Source organism: Colletotrichum abscissum (genome assembly GCF_030869225.1).
Source record: "Colletotrichum abscissum strain IMI 504890 chromosome Unknown Scaffold_13.1, whole genome shotgun sequence".
Classification (NCBI taxonomy): domain Eukaryota; kingdom Fungi; phylum Ascomycota; class Sordariomycetes; order Glomerellales; family Glomerellaceae; genus Colletotrichum; species Colletotrichum abscissum.
The window spans coordinates 582890-602372 of NW_026850021.1; the positions used below are offsets into that span (position 1 = coordinate 582890).

Consider the following 19483-nt stretch of genomic DNA (forward strand, 5'->3'; position numbering starts at 1 on the left):
ACGACAGCCTGACATAGTTTTTGCTGCTGGGCCCTCAACGCAGCAGCACGGAGACGATATCGTATCATGACATCTGGTAGAGCCTCAAACTAGAGAAAACTCAGTGTCGCTCATCGGCTCGTGCCACTTTCTTCACCACACCGAGTATGATCAGGCCCACTGCACTCCTCCTATATCCTTTCAATGCTCCCATCACGACGCCGCCCTTGGCCCGGTCATCGAGGAGCTTAGGCCCAAGGATGCTCAGTGTTGCCCTGGACCCGGCCCCCAAGGATGGCCCAGCTTCTCGAATTTGAAGAAGAGCCCCAGACCGAAGGCGGCTAGCCGGAAAGGGAAGCTGCAAAACCAATCTTACAATTTAAAATCGCCTGTTGAACTTTGCCATGTTCTTTGTCCCATGCGCACTTCAGCATGGCTCCGCTCCCGGCCTGCCTCTCTATCGACGATATTTCTGCTTTCGGGTTATCTCGCTGGGCAGCTGGACCTCCTTTTCGACTCCCTGCCAAGCCCATCTCGAATACGCAAAGAGGCTTGCTGGTTGACGAGGGCGCACGCCTCCTCTAACACGTTTCCGGAGAAAACTCCGCTTTGCCCGACGCTGCCACGAGGTGGCCATGCTGAGCGCACCGAGGGTCTGGTTCGATGGCGCTCGCTCCCAAGTACTCCGTTATGACATTGCGCATTTGTGAGATCAGCTGTGTCCTATGCCGGCAGTTGACCCAGTCGTATGCGGCGCTGGCATGGCTGGCCAGTGCAAAGCCTGTGAGACATATCCAGCACGATGAGTAATTAGTCACCGGTCGGCGTGACCCTACGATCACCAGGGAGAAGATCTGCCAGTTTAGTGACCAAAGGTGTTCGGCGTTCGCCCGCCGGTCCAATTTGACGTTGTTCGGTCATTCGGCGAACGCCCAGTCTATTGCTTGGGACATTTGACGTCGTCACTAGACCGTGTCTCATTTGTAGCCGGAAGAAGCTCAGACCTTTGGTGTCGTCGATCACCACGGTGTGTGTTTAGGGATTATGACGGGATGCCATGTGAACAAATTCCTCGATATCAGGACAACGAACGGTCATCAGAGCACCCTGTGCCAGAATATGTCCTATCCATACTCCCGTCAAAGTTTCGGAGTGCCTGTTTACCATGGCAATACGGGATTCAGAAAGCGCGATGGCATCGCCTCCCGGCTTGCGGAAATTCAGAACCACATCCTACGCCCACAGAAACCATTACGAGGTCGAGATGATCAAAAAGATGGACGATCTGGGAATCGAACCCAGGACCTACCGCATGCTAAGCGGTCATTATACCACTAAACCAATCGCCCATGGCATGATCTAGCCCGGACTTGAACCGGAGACCTTCAGTGTGGCAGAGCGGAGAGACACAAGGCTCTCGTACTGTTAGACTGACGTGATAACCAACTACACCACCAGACCAGTTATTGTTGCAAGCGGGCGCCGGTTTCTGCGTCCTTGGCCGCGCGAGCGCGAGGTGGTGTGGGTTGAGGGTTGCAAAAATTTGCAAACGGCTTTGGCAGGGTGGGTCGGGACGGGAGGTCCCTTGCGGTGGAGGTCGGAGCCGACCGCCGCCGACCGAAGTGGAGTTGAGTTCCGACGAACTTGTCGCTATTTTTAGGAGTGACGGAACGACCAGACGAAGGTTAATGTCGACGCGGCATGAGGATATATTACCAGAGCGCCTTTCTTCTCTCAATGTTGGAAACACTACTGGCTTCTGGACTTGGGTATTATGGTATCGACTTGACTGAAATGGACAAGTAACTTTGTTTGATGGAAACGAATGCTGTGAGATTAAATTGCTTCCAAGGTAGCTTAGGATATCATGCGCAGCATTACCGTTTAATGTTGGAGACGACACCCTAGCATAGTCATACTTGTCGCTCTCAGTAACTTCCTCAACTCGGTTACTTTGATCACGATAACGTATAGGCCAGCGTTCAGTGTCGGAGTGGTTGGTTCTTCTTGATACACCGCACCAGTCTTGCCACGAATGGCTTGCTAATGGCTCGCCGCCTCAAGCCGTTATCTCACTTCAGCGATCAAGTCGACCACGTTTATAGTTTGCGAGACTCGGATAGACTAGCCCCGAAGACCCTGTGCTGCTACAAGTATCAATCGCAGGTGCTCTGCTGAGAAATCGGGAGCAGGGCAGTCAACGGGTCGGCGCGTCCAAACGGCGGACGGGTAACAGGCGATGAAGCTAGGGCAAAGTCTCCACTGAGAGAGGGCTGAGATGGTCGTGAGATTTGTACATGGACATATCATGGCATTTCACAGTAAAAGATCTCGCCCATCGTTGACCAGTGGAAGTCTCTGTCGGGCTTTAGTCCGAAATGCCAGAAGATGCGATATCTCGTTTACTGGTGGGCCATGGAGAAAAGTGTAGTACGGAGATAACATTAGATAATAGGTAAGAAGCCCCATGCCATGTTCTCGCCTCACGTACCTATTCGTTGCCAGTGAAAAAAGTCTGATGACTGTGGTGGAAGGAGCGTGGTAGAAGGGGTTGCCCAGGTGACGCGCCGGGTACCCAAAACAATCACCACCAGCACCCTGAGGGATCACGATCTCGTCTCCGCTACGTGTATTCATCCTATCCCTCTGCACTAGGCCATTGCCACAGGCAGGAAGGGTATATACCCCCCTTCAAGTCCAATTCCGTCACCAGCACAGCAGGCGCCCTCTAGGTCGGGGGTCAGGTCAAACTGTGGCGTGGGTGGTGGAATGGTTCAAGGTCGACGGTCAACTTTAACGCCAACCAGCCTACTCGACGACAGGCTTAGCGAGTACCCGAGTTCGAATCCCAGCATGAGCGCCAGAGATGTAGCCCCCAAATCGGCACCGGGGGGGTGAACTCTTTTGTCAGTTGGTATTAAGTGTTTTGATTATTTTTAGCTTCTGTAAACTCTAGATTAGATGTTTATGATGAATGTGACTCGGGGAGTTGATTCCGACATTTGGCATTCTACGTTTCTCCCGCGACTTGTCCACGGTGGTTACCTGATGGTGACTGGTCTAGCGGCAGGTGCCTTGCAGTATGCCCTTATCCCATGGAGATGCTTTCTTATACACTCATATCCCAGAGCGTCTGCTGCATCATCGCCGAGTCTAGTAAAGTAAGGCCACGCAGCTCGAAGTTGAAGAGAGAACCACGGCCGATGTCTTTCTCGTCACGTCCAACTCTTGTGCCAATGTATGATTTCTTAGCCCAAGAAAAGTATGTTCGAGTCTCCATAACGACGGGAAAAGAGCTGTCACCTAAGAGCGTTGAGCGAGAAAAGGGGGAGGGGGACTGCAATCAGAAGGTGACGCTTCTCATTGATGGCCTTTCATCTATGGTATCCAGAATTGTCAGTGACATGCAGTCGTCGCTCGGAAGACTAGGATTAGACCTGGAATTTCAACATGGATGTATCGTAACGGCTATCCTCGCCAAGACGGCCAAAGCCAGAGAAGCCCGCGACCTGAAGGCCACTGTGACGATGTCAGTACAAAGACCAGAGGCGCCAAATCCGTCCGCATGCGCATCGAATGGAGCCGGGCCGATGGGGAACTTGGCTATGGGCTCGAACATGAAGTTGACGACTCTTTGTGCTTGAAATGTTCATTCGGGACTAGACGAGGTGTGTAGAAACATCCATGACTCCAAGCACCTATTATCCATCGACGAGATAATGCGAAAACATCACTTCTGGCGGCCATCTTTGCTGATGGGTATCTCACAGCGGTGAATGAGTCACGTGCATCAAATTCTCGTGAGCATATACCAAAGATATCCTCAGATGGAGCGAGTTTGAAATATTCGCGTGTGAGTACCTTATGGGCCGAAGCAGGTCCGAGAACCAGAGGGCAAATACACTCGAACTACTTCACATATCTTGGTGGATGCCTTGAATGGCACATATCTGAAAGTCAAAAGGAGCAGAAAAGCAAAAGCTCAGGTGCCCAGTTCGTGAATTGAACTGGACCCCCTACGAAATCCTCCATCTATTGCGACTTCTCGAGATTTCATACCAAGTTCGTTACTAACGGACCAGGGCGTTATACCGCTCGACCATGGGGATCGATTGGGCTTGGTTGACGAAAGAGCGACCTCGATCTGGATATAAGGCAAGGCAAGGCAGGCACCAGGGAAGTCATAGGAGATATAGAAAGAACGATCCTATTGGAGGCGCGGGTTATAGATCGAGGCAGGTACGGTCAATGAGCCACCACCTCTCGCTACCTTCCTCATATGCCTCAGGTACCTAGCAGGAAGGAGATGGGAGGGTAGTTGATCGTCCTCTTGTCTCATGCTATCACAAGCGAAAGGGGCAGGTGGTCAAGTGGTTAAGGAGGCGCCAGTGGAATCCATTCTTCCTTGACCGCCCTCAACCTTCGCTCAATGCTTTTGGTTCAATTCCCTATGAATGACCTTTTTTTGCCCTCTGTGAGTATTACGCCCCAGGAATAGCCCTCGAGTATCGAAAGTATGCGGCCTAGTGATATTCTAGTGCATGAGACGTCGAGAGCAAGGAAGGATTGGGCTTTGCATTAGCCGTGACGCATCTGAATGCTGACGACAATAAGGCTTCAATACTTCATATTATTGCCATACATATCTTCACTCCAAGATGAGAAACTAGCCGAAACGTAGTTTTGGAGTCCTGGATAGGTAGTCCTGGACGTTTCATGGACATCATTAGTCGCAATTCACCGTGATCGGCGACATGAAATTTAGGAGAGTAATTCTCTATTATTGCATTGTGGCAGCATGGTACCCAGATGATTTGTCTTTGTTCTACACCCATATGGTACAGTATCTCGAAACTCCTTCTCTTCCACATGACTCGGGAGTTTTCCGTCCGTCTTCTTTTTGATATATTACAAGTGCAAGGTACGGTGATCCCAGTCAATGCTCTTCCACCGTCAGGTACTGATCACCAGTATAACAACCCCAAAACGCAATCATTTACTTCTTCCGTGTCTCGCTCCAGAACTTCTGTCTCTCCTGCTCGCCTCTCTGCTCAGCGTACTTCTTAGCAGCCTTCTCCGCCTCGCGCTTGCGGCCGGCCTCGAGGTGGTTTCCGGCACCGCCCTTGGCGTTGTGCACGGTCTGCTTCAAGTTGTCGACGATGCCCTTGATGCTGCCGGCGTCAGCCGCAGGGGTTGCGGGGGCAGGAGTCGTGCGCGGGGCCTGGTAGTTCAGACGTGTGGGACCGGAAGCGATTCTGGTTGGGCCGGCAGTGGTGCCGATGGCAGGGCCGGGAGTGGCGATGGGTGTGAGGTTGAAGAGGGAGCGGAAGGCGGCCTTGGAGAAGAGCCAGTTCTGGGCGACACCGATGAGACCGGTGATGAAGAAGTAGAACTGGACGCCGGCGGGGAGGTACGAGGTGAAGATTACGGAGAGGGGTCCGAGGATGTACATCATCAGCTTTTGCTGGGCCTTGGCCTGAGGCGTGGAGTACTTGGAGCCGAGCTGAAACTCAACATGTTAGCATCTAGATTGAAGCAAGCTGGGTCGCCTGGGTTTCACGTACCTTGACCATGGCAAACATGGCCATCGGACCGGCAATAGGCAGGAGGAAGTAAGGGTCAGAGACGGTCAAATCCGTGATCCACAGGAAACCACCAGTTTCCATGCCGGGGACGGGGATGCTGGCAGCGCCGTTGAGGACACGGAACATGCCGTATCCAAAGGGGATCTGGAGGAGACCCCAGAAGGCGTTGAGGGGGTTCACGCCGGCGCGCTTGTTCAGCATGGACAGGTCGCGACGGGCCTCAGTCATGGCGGCCGAGTTACCGCTCGCCATGGCCTCCTGCATCGCCTTGCGGGTCTCGTCGTAGGCCGGATCCTGGTGGAGCTTCTGCATCCTCGCCGAGGTGTCTTGGGACTTGAGGAGCGGCTTGAACATGATGAGACGGAGAAGGATGGCCGTCGCGGCGATGGAGCCCCACCACGGCATGCCGGAGAGGACGTGGACGTGTTCGATGGCCCATTGCATCACGCTCGAAGGGCCCCAGCCGAAGTCGAGGCCGAGGGTCTTGAGGAAGCCGATTTGTTCGGGGAGATCGAGGAGGGAGGCGGCATCGAGCTCGGGAAGGGAAGAGGTCGAGGGGGCTGCGGCCTCGGGGACGACGGGTGCGACAGGTGCGGCCGGTGCGGAAGGAGGGATAGATGAAGCGGATGCTGAGGCTGCGTCGACGGACCCTGAGGGCGCAACGGGGGTAGCCGGTGCAGCTGGTGCGACTGGTGACGGTGCTGATGGTGTCGGCTGGGGCTCAGACTTGTCCCAGAGGGAGATTGCTCTTCTCGTCTCGAGGGAGCCGCCGATGGCTACTGTGCCGGCAAGGCCACCTGGTCTGAAGTTGGTCGATCTCAGTGCCGCCCAGGGCGCACTGCCGTTGCGAATCGAGGTTCCAAATTGCCGTCCATCGCCGAGTCGTCTGGGTGCCCGGGAGATCTGGTCACTGCACGTTAGTACTTGATGCGCATTGGATTCCGAAGGCAGAGGGTGGGAGAGGAAGAATGTACACTTTGGCGGGTTATGCTGCTGGCCGCTCTCGTGGAGGGCAGCGAACGAAGAACACCTCTGCTGGGCAGCATGGTGGGCAGTTTCTGAGGGAGGAGGGTTGGGAGGGTGTTGAGAATTGCAGACTGACGCTCCAGTCAGCGTCTTTCTGTCTTCAGCGCGAGTTGCTGGAAATTTTTGGGGACCTCGCCATTGGAACCGCAGACGCGCCGGGGAAATGTCGGGTGGGACGGGAAGCGGGTCCAAGCTCCGGCTCCGTTCCGCGGCCAGGGGAGAGTCACTCAGGTTGAGTCTGGGGGACGAGACTCAGGAAGGTCAGCATTGGATATCCATGACACCGGAAGGCTCGATTGTAGCTGTGTAGTTATGGGGAAATTCGCAAAGCTGACATTGTTGGCTAACCATCAATAAATGAGGGAACATGCTGTATTTTGGTTTCTTTTGATCCTTGCATATGTACGACCCTCGAGTCTTGAACTCGTCACTGTAACCTGGTCCACACCAACACCATCTGTCCAAGGGCCGTACTTTGTAAATGCCTCTACTCTCCCCGTACGCCGATGTATGTAGCCTTGCCTAGGTAAGTAGTATATCTGGCTGGACATTGTTTGTAATGATTCCGACACCGCTTGCAGTAGCTTTCTGTCACTGAGGGATGCCGTCGTTTCTTGTTGTCTTCCTTAGAGCAGCTTGCGACCTCACACGCGGTCGGAAATATCCCGTCTTCATAGGTGCACTCGTGCTTTCATTCCCACCCGCCTAGTCACTCCAAGCTCGTCAAATCGTCGAGACCGGTAGAGGGCCTCCGGTGCTTGTCGCGAATCTCAAGGCCGGGGCCAATAGCGTGCGCCGTTCTCCGGGACAAGGGGAACACCTGTAATATGTGTGTTAGATACTATTGCAACATGTGTCGCCATCTTCGGCTGAAATCTCGCAGTATGCGCATGCTCTGGGGATGCATGTATGCGAGCGTCTAACAAGTCCGTTTCGTACCTTGGTGCCGCCCCATCCTAGCCTGAAGGCAGCCTCGTGTGCAAATAGCTCTCCGAATCCCAGCATCATGCCATTGATAAAGGGGAGGAACAGGTTGATAGCGGCCCCGCGAACCAGGCCCCAGAACGTAGGCGGCTTGTAGAGGATGATGGGCGAGTTGGACGAGGGAGGTGATTCGGTGAGATCCTCGCCTTGAGAGTACTGCTCGCTGTCGGACCGGATCGTCACGCCGGACTCGGCAAGGGGGTGGAGGGAGTCGTCGGAAGCCATAGTCGACGCTGGCTTGGGGGTTCGGAAGGTAGTGATCGTGGGGATGATTGGAAACTTGGTCGACGAGCAGGTTTACCGAGATTCGGCGCAGGGCAGTTCGATGATGGGACGGGGAGCTACGGCTACGGCATCACCTCGGAAAATCACACCGCAGCTGCCACCTCCCCCAACGTGTTGCTGCAGTCTGTGGGGTCTGTGCGTAAGTATTCGACTTTCTTGTCGAAGCTTCAGCCACAATCTGGAGAGATTAGATAAGTTGCAAATGTGGCGGTGTACCTATGGTGGGGTTGGGGCAGTCGGTATGGGCGGTGGCTCCTCCCTCACGTCACAGGGAATGTGCTAGACGGCCAGGTACCTTTCGTTACGGATGCAGCTCCAATGCCCGTGGAAGCAGTTACGACCACTAAGCTGCCTGCTATTCGTCTCCCACTTCGCCTTTCAACCACTGCACAGCGCAACCTTCAAAGAAAACTGAGCTTCAAAAAGATCACGGATTCACTGTTGATATCTCTACCTACCTTATTAAACGACCACACCGTTATACACTAGGTTAAAAGACCACTCCAATTCTCTTTTCATCTTCCGTCCATTTCATCCTTCCCCATCGACACCTCACCCTCCCCCGCCATACCACATCCAGTACCGCCAACATGTCTGGGAGCTCCAACAGCGCTTCGCGCAACAATATACTTCGCGACTTCAAGAGCCTGACAGGCATGCCCGAAGCTAGGGTAAGGTGTTTGGGAAGAGCGTGGTGAATTACCTGACTAACTTTGCGTTAAGTGCACAGAGTACCTCGAATCCGCAAACTGGGACATCGGCCTTGCCGCCCAAGCCTACTACGCCGACCACGACTCCGGTGAGGAAGAAATCGAACCCGTTGCGCAGGCTCAAGCTTCTGCTCCTGCTCCCGCCGAATACACCGGTCCCCGAACCCTCGATGGACGACCCGCGCCCGAGTCGGTCGGCAGAGCGAGCACCGCAAAGAAGGCAGCGCCTAAGAAGAAGGGTCTCGCAACGCTTAGCTCTATTGGAGGCGGCCACGCACACGACGACGATGACGATGAAGATGACGAGGACGACGATGACAGAGGCCGCGGCGACCTCTTTGCTGGCGGTGAAAAGTCTGGACTGGCTGTGCAGGACCCGTCTCAACAAGAGGGCGGTGGTGCTAAGAAGATCATCAGCGACATCCTCGCCAAGGCCAAGGCGTAAGTTCACAATGCAAGAGAATGCTACGAGGACGACAGGACTGACGCAGATCAGGAACGCATCCCGGCCAGAGACTGCATCACCCGCGGGCCCTTCGCGCTCCGGTGCTTTCCGCGGAAGCGGCACCACGTTGGGTGGCGAGGGCTCCGAGAGCCGCAGTATTCCCGACCCTGATGCTCAGGAGGGTGCGGGTGGCTCAGCGGGCGCGACCGGCGAGCCTCAGGAGCGTACACTGCACCTGTGGCAGGATGGCTTCAGCATTGACGATGGCGAACTTCACCGATTCGACGACCCCGAGAATGCGATGGATCTCAACATGATTCGGGCTGGTAGAGCCCCTCTGCACTTGATGAATGTTCGCTACGATCAGCCGGTCGACGTGAAGCTTCATCAACACCAGGAGAACTACCACCCGTTGCCCAAGACATACAAGCCGTTCGGCGGAGAGGGTCGCCGGCTCGGTAGCCCCGTTCCCGGTGAGGGCAGCTCTTCGTCCACCACAGCCGCCCCTGCTGCTTCGGCCTCGGCCAGTGCCAGCTCGACTGGCCCTCAGCAGGCTGTCGATGAGTCTCAGCCTACCCTGACCCTCCGTATCCAGTTGCCTAATGGCACCAGACTGCCTGCTCGCTTCAACACTACCAACACCATCAATGACGTCTACGAATTTGTGCAGCGCGCTTCTGCGGATACCCGCAACAGGTCCTGGGTATTGGCCACGACTTTCCCCAACAAGGACCACACCGATCGCAGCTTGGTGTTGGGCGAGATGTCTGAGTTCAAGAAGGGCGGCACCGCGGTCGTCAAGTGGGCTTAATGCACGAGGCAGACGGAAAAGAAAATGGCGGGAACCGGGCGGCGTTTGGTACTTTGGGGCCCTGACCCGCATTATAGCCGGGTGGCTTTGGGTCTGGGCATTTGAGGCCGTTTGCCTCTGCGTGGAATGTAGACTTTGCTTGAGAAATAGACACGCCCACATGAAACAGTAACATCAGGTCGGCAAGTCCTTTATTGCTTGCTGCCAAAGTACCTTTGTGCTAAGCGTACATGTACTTATTTGCTGTACAGTTTTGAGGTCCTTCAACGCCCCTTCAAATGGTATCATTAATCATCCCTTGCCATACGCCGCTGCGGCAAACTGTTTGTTGCCGATACGTATAAACCAACTAGAAACAGATCCGCGAGGTTCGCATTATTTACAGCCCCTCTTTGGAATACTCTCATGCTGTGCTGCCGCCGCCTTGCGAGATCATGGTAGCCGGACCGTCTAGGAATTTGAAATGCTCAATCGCGATCTGGCAGTTGAGCATGGCGGCGTTGAACCTAGCCTCGCCGGGTGGCAGAATGACCATCAGGTAGGTATTCGTCGTGAATTTGAGGATGAAGAGGTTGAAGCGCGTGCCGGCTTTATGCTCCATGCGCACAAATTGCTCTGCGTTGCGCGGGGTGCCGGTGAAGCGGCTGATGGTCTGCTTGAAGTGCTTCATGATGTTGGACATGCGCTCCAGCCTGTCCTCGGTGGGGTTCCGCTGGCCTTCTTCCGAGGTCCAGGAGGAGACGGCGAGGAAGGAGGTGCGCTCGAAAAGGAGGAGCTCCTCTGCCTCGATGGCGACGCCGAGATTGGCGAGGTTGCGTTCGATCGTGGCCAGGTTGGGGACGAGGTCGTGGATGATGCTCGCCCAGGCCTTGTAGAGGCTCTGGTCCCAGATGCTGGTGGCGAAGGGAGTGATGTCGAAACCGCCGGCGGGGGGCGCGGTCGAGGGGCTGGTGGGGTCGTCGGCGGCGTCTGGATGCTGCTGGTGGAGGTAGCCGATGCTGTTTGCGTACTCTGCGGTGCGCTGGCGGACGACGCGAACGCGGTCGTCGTAGACGGATTCACGGTGGGCGGGGACGACGAGGTCCATCTTGTGGATGAGGACGTAGATCTTGGCGCCCGGGGAGAATTGGAGGAGGGCGGAGATGATGGAAACGTAGGTTGCAAGGTCGCGGTCAATGTCGCGGGACTCAATATCGAAGACGTAGATGAGGACGCCGACGTTGGAGAAGACATGGACGCGCTGCTGGGAGAGGTAGTTTTCCATAAAGGCCTCTTGGCCGCCGCAGTCCCAGAGGTTGAGGGTGAGGTTTCCGAGGAATTTGACGTGGGAGAGGTCGATGTCTATTGTTGCGCCGCTGTTTGGTTCCGTGGTTAGTCTCTACACGGACGAAATAGCTAAAAGAACCACCAGGTATAGGAGAAGAGGGCTTACAGTCTCCGGGTATCACGGGCAATGTAGTTGCTGAAGATGATGCTTCGCATGCTCGACTTTCCCGAGCCACTCTTTCCCATGAGTAGGACCTTCTTCTTCTTGGGCTTCTTGACCTCAGCCAGGGGCGTGTTGCCTGGGCCATTGGTATAGCCGGCGTCAGCCATGTTGTATATAGGCTACCCTGTGCTCGCGATCTGGAGAGCTCTTCAGCACGTGGTGAGGAGGGGTTCGTGGATTGGGTGTGGTGGTGTTCAGCAATTGGGAATTTCGGTGTCGTCGGATTCTTGGTTACGCGATTTGTTGCCGGGGAGTCCTGGGGCTTGCGTGGAGATCGAACACTTCTGAGGATCAAAACGAGTGACTGGTATGCGGTGCTGAAGAAGATGGCTCGATATCGATTGAGTTTGTGTAGCCTCGTTGCGATGTTGGATTTCCCGATGGGCTTGAATGTTGATCATGGCCGCCTATGGGATGGGCTCTCGCGCATTTCCAGGAGCCTCGCAGTACGTACCTTTACGGTGACCTCCAGGTGAACCGGAGCTTGCGCGCTCCGATAAGATAAGCCGCTGCCTGCCTGCCCTGGAAGCCCCCCACCACCCACCAACACGACGGCTGAGTGCTGCGAGACTTTGCTTTTCGCCATTGCTCGGTTCTCCATCTTTCAGCCCCAGGTCTACTCGTTCATCCCGTCTATCTGTTGTTTTACCCGCTGAGGAATACGATGTCGCGGGACTACCGAAGACTCGCATCCTCACGGCCGGATTTCGACACAATTTCCTACAAATTCTGGTGTAACTTGCAAGTTCAAGGCGTGCGCATCCAACACTGGGAATGCCATCACTGGAACGGGTGCGACTTTGTCGTCGATGAAACCAAGAGCATCTTGACTTACACCAATGTCGAGATGTCTGCCAAGGAATCTCGTCAATGGGACAATGGGGTGACACGAAGGGCCACGAAAGCGCAAGATACTCATGGCCTCAAGATGCCCGATGAAAAAGTCTATGCCGGCGAAGACGACATTGTGTAACGGCGCCTTGCTGGTCATTCTCGACAGAGGTCGGCTTGACAACCATCGCACGCTTCCCCCGCGACAACACCGCCGATGATCTGATCATCAGATACGGCGGAATCAAACTTTTTTTATGCCCATGGGCCACGGGACATGATCTGTCATCGAGCGATGCAGGTCTTGGTTGTTGCTACTCTGCCACAAAAGTCAACATCGTCATCTGGAAGATGAATCTCGCTGGCAAAGTTGCCCTGCACATGGTCTATGGTGTGTCGAGGCCCAGCCATCGAGGGAGTCCAACCTCTTCTATTGTGTCGTGCTCAATGGAAGGGATATGCTAGAGCCTAGCAGTCCAATGGTCACTGGCTTGACTGGCAAAGCTGTCGAAAAAGGGACTGTTTTGGGGTGCCACAGATGCCCCGCCGCAGGCTGGACTTTGAGACCTTGTCTTGGTTATCGACCCTTAGACTCCCGTCTTAGTTCGGCTCGCTTCTCCCTTCGACTTCGGGCCAATGGGTGCGATGCAGTCAACGAGTCTCGGGATCCCGTCTTGCGCATCAGTGTCTGAAATGATTTTGACTAACGATGGGACTAGTGACAGGTTGTCTGTTGGATCCGAGTCGTGCCGTCCGCCCTCTTGAGCATGTTCTGCATGTTCATCCCTCCAAAGCATGAAGCTGCCGGCGTACACAAAGCGAGGACATATGACTGTTCAGATCCCCCACCAGGCTGGCCCTGGCCATGGTGTTTGTTGCTTCGTGAAATTCGGTTTCAATCTACACGCTGTTCGTTTCGTGATTCGTCGCTGTTCTTTCTCGAACGAGTCTTTCTTCACAGGCATAGTTGTGCTTGGTTGTGCCAGCGGTATTCTGCGCTGAAGATTTCAAGCTCATGTTCAATACGCAAGACGTAAAACAACAGGGATAGGGGCAAGAGACCATCACAGGATGCCCAACATGAACCCCCTGCACACGCATCAGCAGCAGATCCCGCCACGCCGGCCGGAACACCCATCCAGTAGTCGATCACGGGGAACAACTGCGCCAGGTCAAAGAACCAGAGTCGAAACGCAGTACCGCCCACCGCTGCCAGTCAGCAGACCTACCATTCGATCAAGGTATACCTCACCAGAAGATGCACCAAAGACTGCTGTGCCGCCTGTCCCACTTCAGCGGTCGAGTGCCTCTTCGGGACGCGTCTACAGCTCGTCGACGAGGCCATTTGACAGAAGCCGAAGCCCGGTTATGACGCTGCGCATCCTGTCACATAGCAGAGAAGGACACCGAGACAAGAAGAGTCAGGAGGAGGACCAAGAGAACCGGCTGGTTCACGACTCCTGGGAGTTTCCCGTTCCGCCACGGGGCCTTGTACGATCTGGGAACGTCAAGCAGACTTCACCTAAGCGTCGACGTCTGCCGCTAAGAGACTCGATTCTCTTGAAACGCAAAGACTCCTCTGATTCTTCTAAAGCTGGCGGCGTAGAGACGTCAGCCAGCACGCCTCGCAAAGCTCCCCCTTCGTCGGAACCACAGACACCGTCTAGGCCGACGCACTCCATGAGCATGCCGGCGACCCCATCAAAAGGAAGGAAGCCGGAGATGCCTAGGTATGCGTGCCCATCGAGGACAACATCTTCAACGTTGGCCAGCTAACCTGGTAACTAGGCTTGGAGCCCATCCTAAACATGAGCAGCCCAGTGAGAGCCGTTCACAAAATCAACCTGCACGTTTGCCGCCAAGAGACTCCAACCTGGAAAGCTATCGGAAGGACATCAAGGCGTCGAACGATGCTCTACCAGATGGTGAGAAGCCATTGGTGTCTCGTATCTGTTCCATGATATTGGACGAGGAATTTGGCGCTGGCGCCGACAGATCCTCGACTCCCCTCAAAGTCTGGGACACTGTAGCACGATGTCTCGAAGACATCTCCCGTCTTGCACAGACAGGAGGCGCTGACAGTGGGAGCGGAGGGCCTGCGCAAGCCCGTCTGGCTCTGGAATCGAAGTCGCTCCAGGAGACCGCAGGCAGAGCTGGTGGTCAGATGAAGATGGCCGCGACAGACGAACGCAACGCGCAGTCTTCCAAGCAGGATACAAGGTCCAGCGGGGGGTCATCGATTGTCGACTACTATTCCTCGAATAATCAAAGAGAAAGCAGTGGCCAAGGTGGATTGCTGCCATGCCCTTACAGGCTGCGAAATCCGGCACGATTCAACGTCAATGACAAGTGGCACTGCGCCAACGGAAAATGGAAAGATTTCGCAGACTTGCAGTAAGTATCAAATCATTGGCAGAATAGCGAGCAATAACTAAATGGCATTAGGAAGCATATCGCAAAGGATCATAAGCGTTGCGGCGATGCTCACCTCTTTCAGTGCCCGCGGTGTGAGGATGGTTTCTCGGAGCCCAACGTATTCAAGCAACACTTGATGCTACCTAGAGAGCAAATGTGCGAACCAAGATCGGATGGCGACTCTGAATGGGCCGATCCAGAAGATGGCCTCAGTAGTATGAAAGCACAGAAACTATCTGAACAGATGGGCAATAAGGTTTTCGACTCGTGGGATGAGCTGTGGAGGTGGCTATTCCCTCTTGACAGAATGGTACCGAAGCCTGGTGAGTATTCTAGATCCAAGAATGCAAACATATTCACTGACAGGCTTAAGTTGCCTTGCCCGCCGTAGAGCTGCCGCTGGTAGAACAGGAAGTCTTTGCTGCCGGCAACATGTCCAACTTGAAGGCTAGCTTGGAGGAACGGCTTCGGTTTCTCGCCTCGCAATCGGCCGACAGCGGCTCGTTTTCCGCGCAGATACCCGTTATCACTGCGTCCTTATCCCTGGATGTTGAAGCGCATCTCAGAAGCGTCTTCATCTCTTGTCGCAATCAGCCGCCTGTTCACGCGGGAAAGTCATCAGCGTCACTGGACACAACAACTGGTCGACCACGTAACCTGTCGTCTGCATCCAGCTCCAGCACCAGGAGTCTACAACGATTCATTCAGCGTGGTCCTACGATTGCGGTCAATGAAACCAAGGGTGCGGCTTGGGACGGCCCCGGCCTCGAACGTCAACGTCAACGCCAGACAAGCAACAGCAACGAAACGAGGCGGGAAAAGCTGACACGGGCCGCAACGCTTCCAGTCCCAACAATGCTCACGATACCGTTCCCGCGCATATCAGCCTTGACAGAGCACTCTGACATGGGCCCTAGCCCAGTCTCGGAACACGACACCTCACCGAAAGCCCACTCGGACGCAGAGTACTCTTCAGGTGTCGAGTCAACACCGAGCAGCGCCGGCGGCTACCGTGAATCTAGCAATAGCAACACGACAGCAGACATCCGGTGCAGCAAGTGCAACATGAGAGAGAGTCTCCGACCGGGCGAAGACATCTTCTCAGACAAGCGCCACTTCAGCAGTTCCTCGGCTGCGGCGCAGGGAACACTGAAGTTGACGTGTAGGTTCTCCGACTCGGGAATTGGGATCCTCTGCAAGAGTTGTCGGATGCTTGAAGAGTTGATTAGTTCGTACTCGCGGGCTTCATCACAGGCGTCGGCAAAGTCTGAGCGACTAAGTCTGCCGATGGCAGGTGGTGGTGTTGGTGGTGTTGCCGGTACCACCGCGAGGAGTACCACCACGAGCGCGACAACCAATACGAGCTTGAATACAGCCCCGACGACGGCGCCGCCGTTCTCGCCGAACCCGTCTGTCTCGGTGGACGAGAGCGAAGAGGAGACGCTGTTTGATTTGATTCTCGACTCGGCGACGTACCTGGATGAGGACGGGCAGCGCAAGACAGAGATTGTGTCGCCCATGTTCCCGCCTCCGCAGATTGGGTTTTCAGAGTACGATCGATATGGGGGCCACGGCGGCGGTAATTGGTTTTGATTCTTTGCCGTTCTGCTCTGTCTCCTTTTAGGATGTTTCTTTTGTTCTTCATCGGGTTGGGGGCGCGGAAATGGAGTGGTGTTTGGCGTTTGGGAACCGGCGTCGCGCACTGCTTTCGGTTTCAGCCGGTTGGAAGTAAAATTGTTTGATTATTCCCCATTTGTTATTGTTTGAACATAAGCTTTGATTTGGTATTTGCTAGGTCATATGGGATACCGAGGCTTCTATTATGACATTGTAGATACCCAGAAAATCCGTGTGATATTGTTCTCTGCCTCTTTGAATACCACATTTCCACTCGTCATTCGGTGCGACAGTGATCTTTTAAAATAAGTATACAGGTGCTCTTGTTATTTTACGCCAAGCACAGCTTTTTGGAGACTTTGACTATCCGTCATGTCAGATATTGTACGAAACCTGGGGTTGGATACCCGCCGTGTCCGAGCAGAGGATCCGTCAGCCCATGTTCCTGGCCAAGAATGCAGGTGCTCGTCGATCTGCACCAGCAGACCCCGCAATTTTAGTGAACTCCTGTGCGTACGTACCTTGGGTAATGAAAGTATCGTGTGAGTCGTCTCTCTCATTGAGAAGCCTCACAAACAGCATCCGGCGCAATCCCTAAGCTATGTATTGAGCTAGACATCTAGAGGATCCATACAATAATCTATCAGTTTTCGTATCATGTTCAATTCTTTACAGAAGCTTTGCTGTTTTGAAGCGAGTGACGAGAAGACTTGCAGTGGTACTACCCAGACCTGCGAAGCTAACCGCATCAGCCAATTCATCGGATCGGGACGCCCAGTGACGTCGAGGAACAAGGGGTAACCCGCCCTACCGCGGGGTAGACGTCATCCTTACAGCACAGCTTTAGAGGCGAATTGGGGGAGGTAGGTAGCAGTTAGCTGTAAGTAAGCTCAGAGCTTCCAGCTTTCAGATGTAAGGGCCATTCGGAAACATGCCACCACAGCTCGTTCCGGAGCTTCCCCTCCTCCCTGTTTACATGTGCCATTCAAATACTATCTAGTACCCTCTGCCCCTTCTCTTCTTCTCCCTTCCCATCGAAAGTTTCATTGACGGTTTCCTTACGTTCGTCATACGATACCATTGAGTCCAGTCTACGACAATCCAAAGCACAATGACGGACCGGGGAGAGGGCTACAATGCCCGCCTAGGCGTCAATACTAACGAAATCCCCACGGCACAACACTTGCCCATGGCATCAGGCGCCGAGCAGGATCGGTACGGCGGCTGGTTCGGTGGCAAAGCCGATAAAGCTACCGAAAAGATTGAACATGCCGCCGACAGACTCAAGGAGAACCTCACCCGCGGCGCCGGCGCCGAACAAGAGCGCTATGGGGGTTGGTTCGGTGGGAAAGCTGACAAAGCCACCGAGAAGCTCGAGCACGCTGCGGACAGGATCAAAGAGAACCTGCCCCGAGGCGTCGGTGCCGAACAAGACCGCTACGGAGGCTGGTTCGGCGGAAATAAGGGAGACCAGGCTGCCGAGAAGCTGAGACAGAACCTCCCGCGGGGTTCTGGGGCCGAGCAAGATCGCTACGAGGGCTGGTTTGGCGGCCACGAGCTTCCTTCTGTCGACAAGCTCGGCGAGAAGTTGCCACGTGTGTCTGGCGCCGAGCAAGATCGGTATGATCGCTGGTTCGGTGGTAACAAGGGACAGCCCGCCGGCACTTGGGTCAAGGAACACTTGCCCAGTGCCTCGGGCGCCGAGCAGGACCGGTACGCTGCGCACTGGGAGGGCGTTGTCGATCAGGTCACGGACAAGATCAAGAAGAAGCTGCCTTCTGCCTCCCAGATCAACGAGAAGCTGCCCAAGGGAACTGGCGCAGAACAGGATCAGTTTGGAAGTTGGTTCGGAGGCGACAAGTTGCCGTCTGCCTCGGACATCAAGGACAAGATCCCAAAGACGTCCGGGGCTGAGCAGGACCGCTTCGGCGGCTGGTTCGGCAGCGACAAGCTGCCCTCCGGATCCAAGGTTAACGAACACCTCCCCCACGCCTCGGGAGCTGAGCAAGACCGCTTCGGAGCCCACTTTGGCGGCAAGGCAGGTCCAGCTGCAGAGGGGATCTCAAGAAGACTGCCGAGAGTCTCCGGTGCCGAGCAGGATCGTTACGGCTCGCACTTCAGCCTCCACCCCAGCAACCCCGTCAATGCGGCTACAACATCAACCCTCGGCCTCGTACAAAACGCCTTACTCCCATCCTTTGGCCTCCACGCCGGCTTGAGCACCGTAGTCTACGCCGTCGCGCGGTACACCGACCGCGCAGACACGAAAGACTGGCTGTGGCCCTCTGGTCAAGTCGCCAACGCCTGGTGGACCGCCATCGGCGCCCGCATAGTTCACGATGGTCTGTCAGTCCCCTCGGCATGGAACTCTCTCGGATACACCCAGAAGCTGCTCCTCACTGGTATTAGCGCCTGGGGTGCCCGTCTATTCTACCGCATCGCCACCCGCAGCGTGAAGCGTGGCAAGGACGACGACCGCTACGTCGCGTTGAAGAAGAAGGACCCCAAGTTCTGGGACAAGGCCTTCTTCAGCATGTTCTTGCCCGAGGCTGCGCTGCAGACACTCATTGCTTTGCCGTTTACGTTGCCTTTTAGTGCGCCGTTGACTAGCGCGCGGTCGTCTGCTTTCACGGAGTTCCCCGAGACGTTCCATAGCTTGGCTGTCTTCCTCTTCACCGCTGGTCTTGCCCTCGAGACCATTGCGGATAGCCAGCTTGAGGAACACTCTAGCAAGAGCAAGGAGATCAACCGCGAGGGCGTCTGGAGCATTGTCCGCCACCCGAAGTAAGTAATCCATGGGTCTCAACTTCTATCATTGAATTATGAAAGTTAACCAAGCATAGCTACCTTGGTGACGCCCTCGTCCACCTGTCCTTCCCTGTCCTCCTCTACAGCGCCGGTATGATGCACCCCCTCGCCGCCCTCGGCCCCATCGTCAACTACATTGTCCTCCGCTACCTCGGCGGCGATAAGGTCACTGAGGCCAGCCAGGAGGAGCGCTACGCCAAGGAGAACCCGCTCAAGTTCCAGCAGCTCCAGGAGTACAAGCGCGACAAGAACAGCTTCTGGCCCAGTCTTGGGGAGTACGATAACCAGTGGGTGTGGATTGTTGCTGCTACTGGCGCAGTTGGTGTCGCTGTTGAGCGAGGCCTTCTTGCTTACTTGAGGGGTTGAGTTTTATGAGAAGCACGTGTAAAACATAAATGTAGTGTAATACTCTGCGATTGATTGATAATCGCATCCAAAATTGAGGAAATCGTCAAATATCATCAAGATTACTACTTTCTCATCGACGACGAAGAGCAT

General features: G+C 55.0%; 9 protein-coding genes across 9 annotated transcripts; 6 read left to right on the forward strand and 3 right to left on the reverse strand.

Moving 5' to 3' along the window:
- Positions 1–146: 146 nt before the first annotated feature.
- Positions 147–296, forward strand: CABS01_06349 (uncharacterized protein; the record flags this gene model as incomplete). The annotated part of the gene is made up of 1 exon (XM_060539715.1): positions 147–296. The coding sequence occupies one exon, from the start codon at positions 147–149 to the stop codon at positions 294–296; it is 150 nt and encodes a 49-aa protein (XP_060404252.1).
- Positions 297–397: 101 nt separating this feature from the next.
- CABS01_06350 (uncharacterized protein) lies at positions 398–673 on the forward strand (the record flags this gene model as incomplete). Its single annotated transcript, XM_060539716.1, has 1 exon — positions 398–673. The coding sequence occupies one exon, from the start codon at positions 398–400 to the stop codon at positions 671–673; it is 276 nt and encodes a 91-aa protein (XP_060404253.1).
- Positions 674–4975: 4302 nt separating this feature from the next.
- Positions 4976–6610, reverse strand: CABS01_06351 (YidC/Oxa1 family membrane protein insertase; the record flags this gene model as incomplete). The annotated part of the gene is made up of 3 exons (XM_060539717.1): positions 4976–5482; positions 5544–6467; positions 6539–6610. 3 exons carry the CDS (start codon positions 6608–6610, stop codon positions 4976–4978), a joined length of 1503 nt encoding a protein of 500 aa, XP_060404254.1.
- Positions 6611–7299: 689 nt separating this feature from the next.
- Positions 7300–7799, reverse strand: CABS01_06352 (mitochondrial import protein 1; the record flags this gene model as incomplete). Its single annotated transcript, XM_060539718.1, has 2 exons — positions 7300–7410; positions 7530–7799. 2 exons carry the CDS (start codon positions 7797–7799, stop codon positions 7300–7302), a joined length of 381 nt encoding a protein of 126 aa, XP_060404255.1.
- A 650-nt stretch (positions 7800–8449) lies between these two features.
- On the forward strand, positions 8450–9825 carry CABS01_06353 (SEP domain-containing protein; the record flags this gene model as incomplete). Its single annotated transcript, XM_060539719.1, has 3 exons — positions 8450–8530; positions 8583–9010; positions 9066–9825. The coding sequence occupies 3 exons, from the start codon at positions 8450–8452 to the stop codon at positions 9823–9825; spliced, it is 1269 nt and encodes a 422-aa protein (XP_060404256.1).
- Positions 9826–10228: 403 nt separating this feature from the next.
- On the reverse strand, positions 10229–11421 carry CABS01_06354 (uncharacterized protein; the record flags this gene model as incomplete). Its single annotated transcript, XM_060539720.1, has 2 exons — positions 10229–11180; positions 11258–11421. 2 exons carry the CDS (start codon positions 11419–11421, stop codon positions 10229–10231), a joined length of 1116 nt encoding a protein of 371 aa, XP_060404257.1.
- Positions 11422–11978: 557 nt separating this feature from the next.
- Positions 11979–12287, forward strand: CABS01_06355 (uncharacterized protein; the record flags this gene model as incomplete). Its single annotated transcript, XM_060539721.1, has 1 exon — positions 11979–12287. The coding sequence occupies one exon, from the start codon at positions 11979–11981 to the stop codon at positions 12285–12287; it is 309 nt and encodes a 102-aa protein (XP_060404258.1).
- A 938-nt stretch (positions 12288–13225) lies between these two features.
- CABS01_06356 (uncharacterized protein) lies at positions 13226–16153 on the forward strand (the record flags this gene model as incomplete). Its single annotated transcript, XM_060539722.1, has 4 exons — positions 13226–13875; positions 13934–14539; positions 14591–14883; positions 14934–16153. 4 exons carry the CDS (start codon positions 13226–13228, stop codon positions 16151–16153), a joined length of 2769 nt encoding a protein of 922 aa, XP_060404259.1.
- A 1135-nt stretch (positions 16154–17288) lies between these two features.
- CABS01_06357 (uncharacterized protein) lies at positions 17289–19351 on the forward strand (the record flags this gene model as incomplete). Its single annotated transcript, XM_060539723.1, has 2 exons — positions 17289–18961; positions 19021–19351. 2 exons carry the CDS (start codon positions 17289–17291, stop codon positions 19349–19351), a joined length of 2004 nt encoding a protein of 667 aa, XP_060404260.1.
- Between the last annotated feature and the right edge of the window lie 132 nt (positions 19352–19483).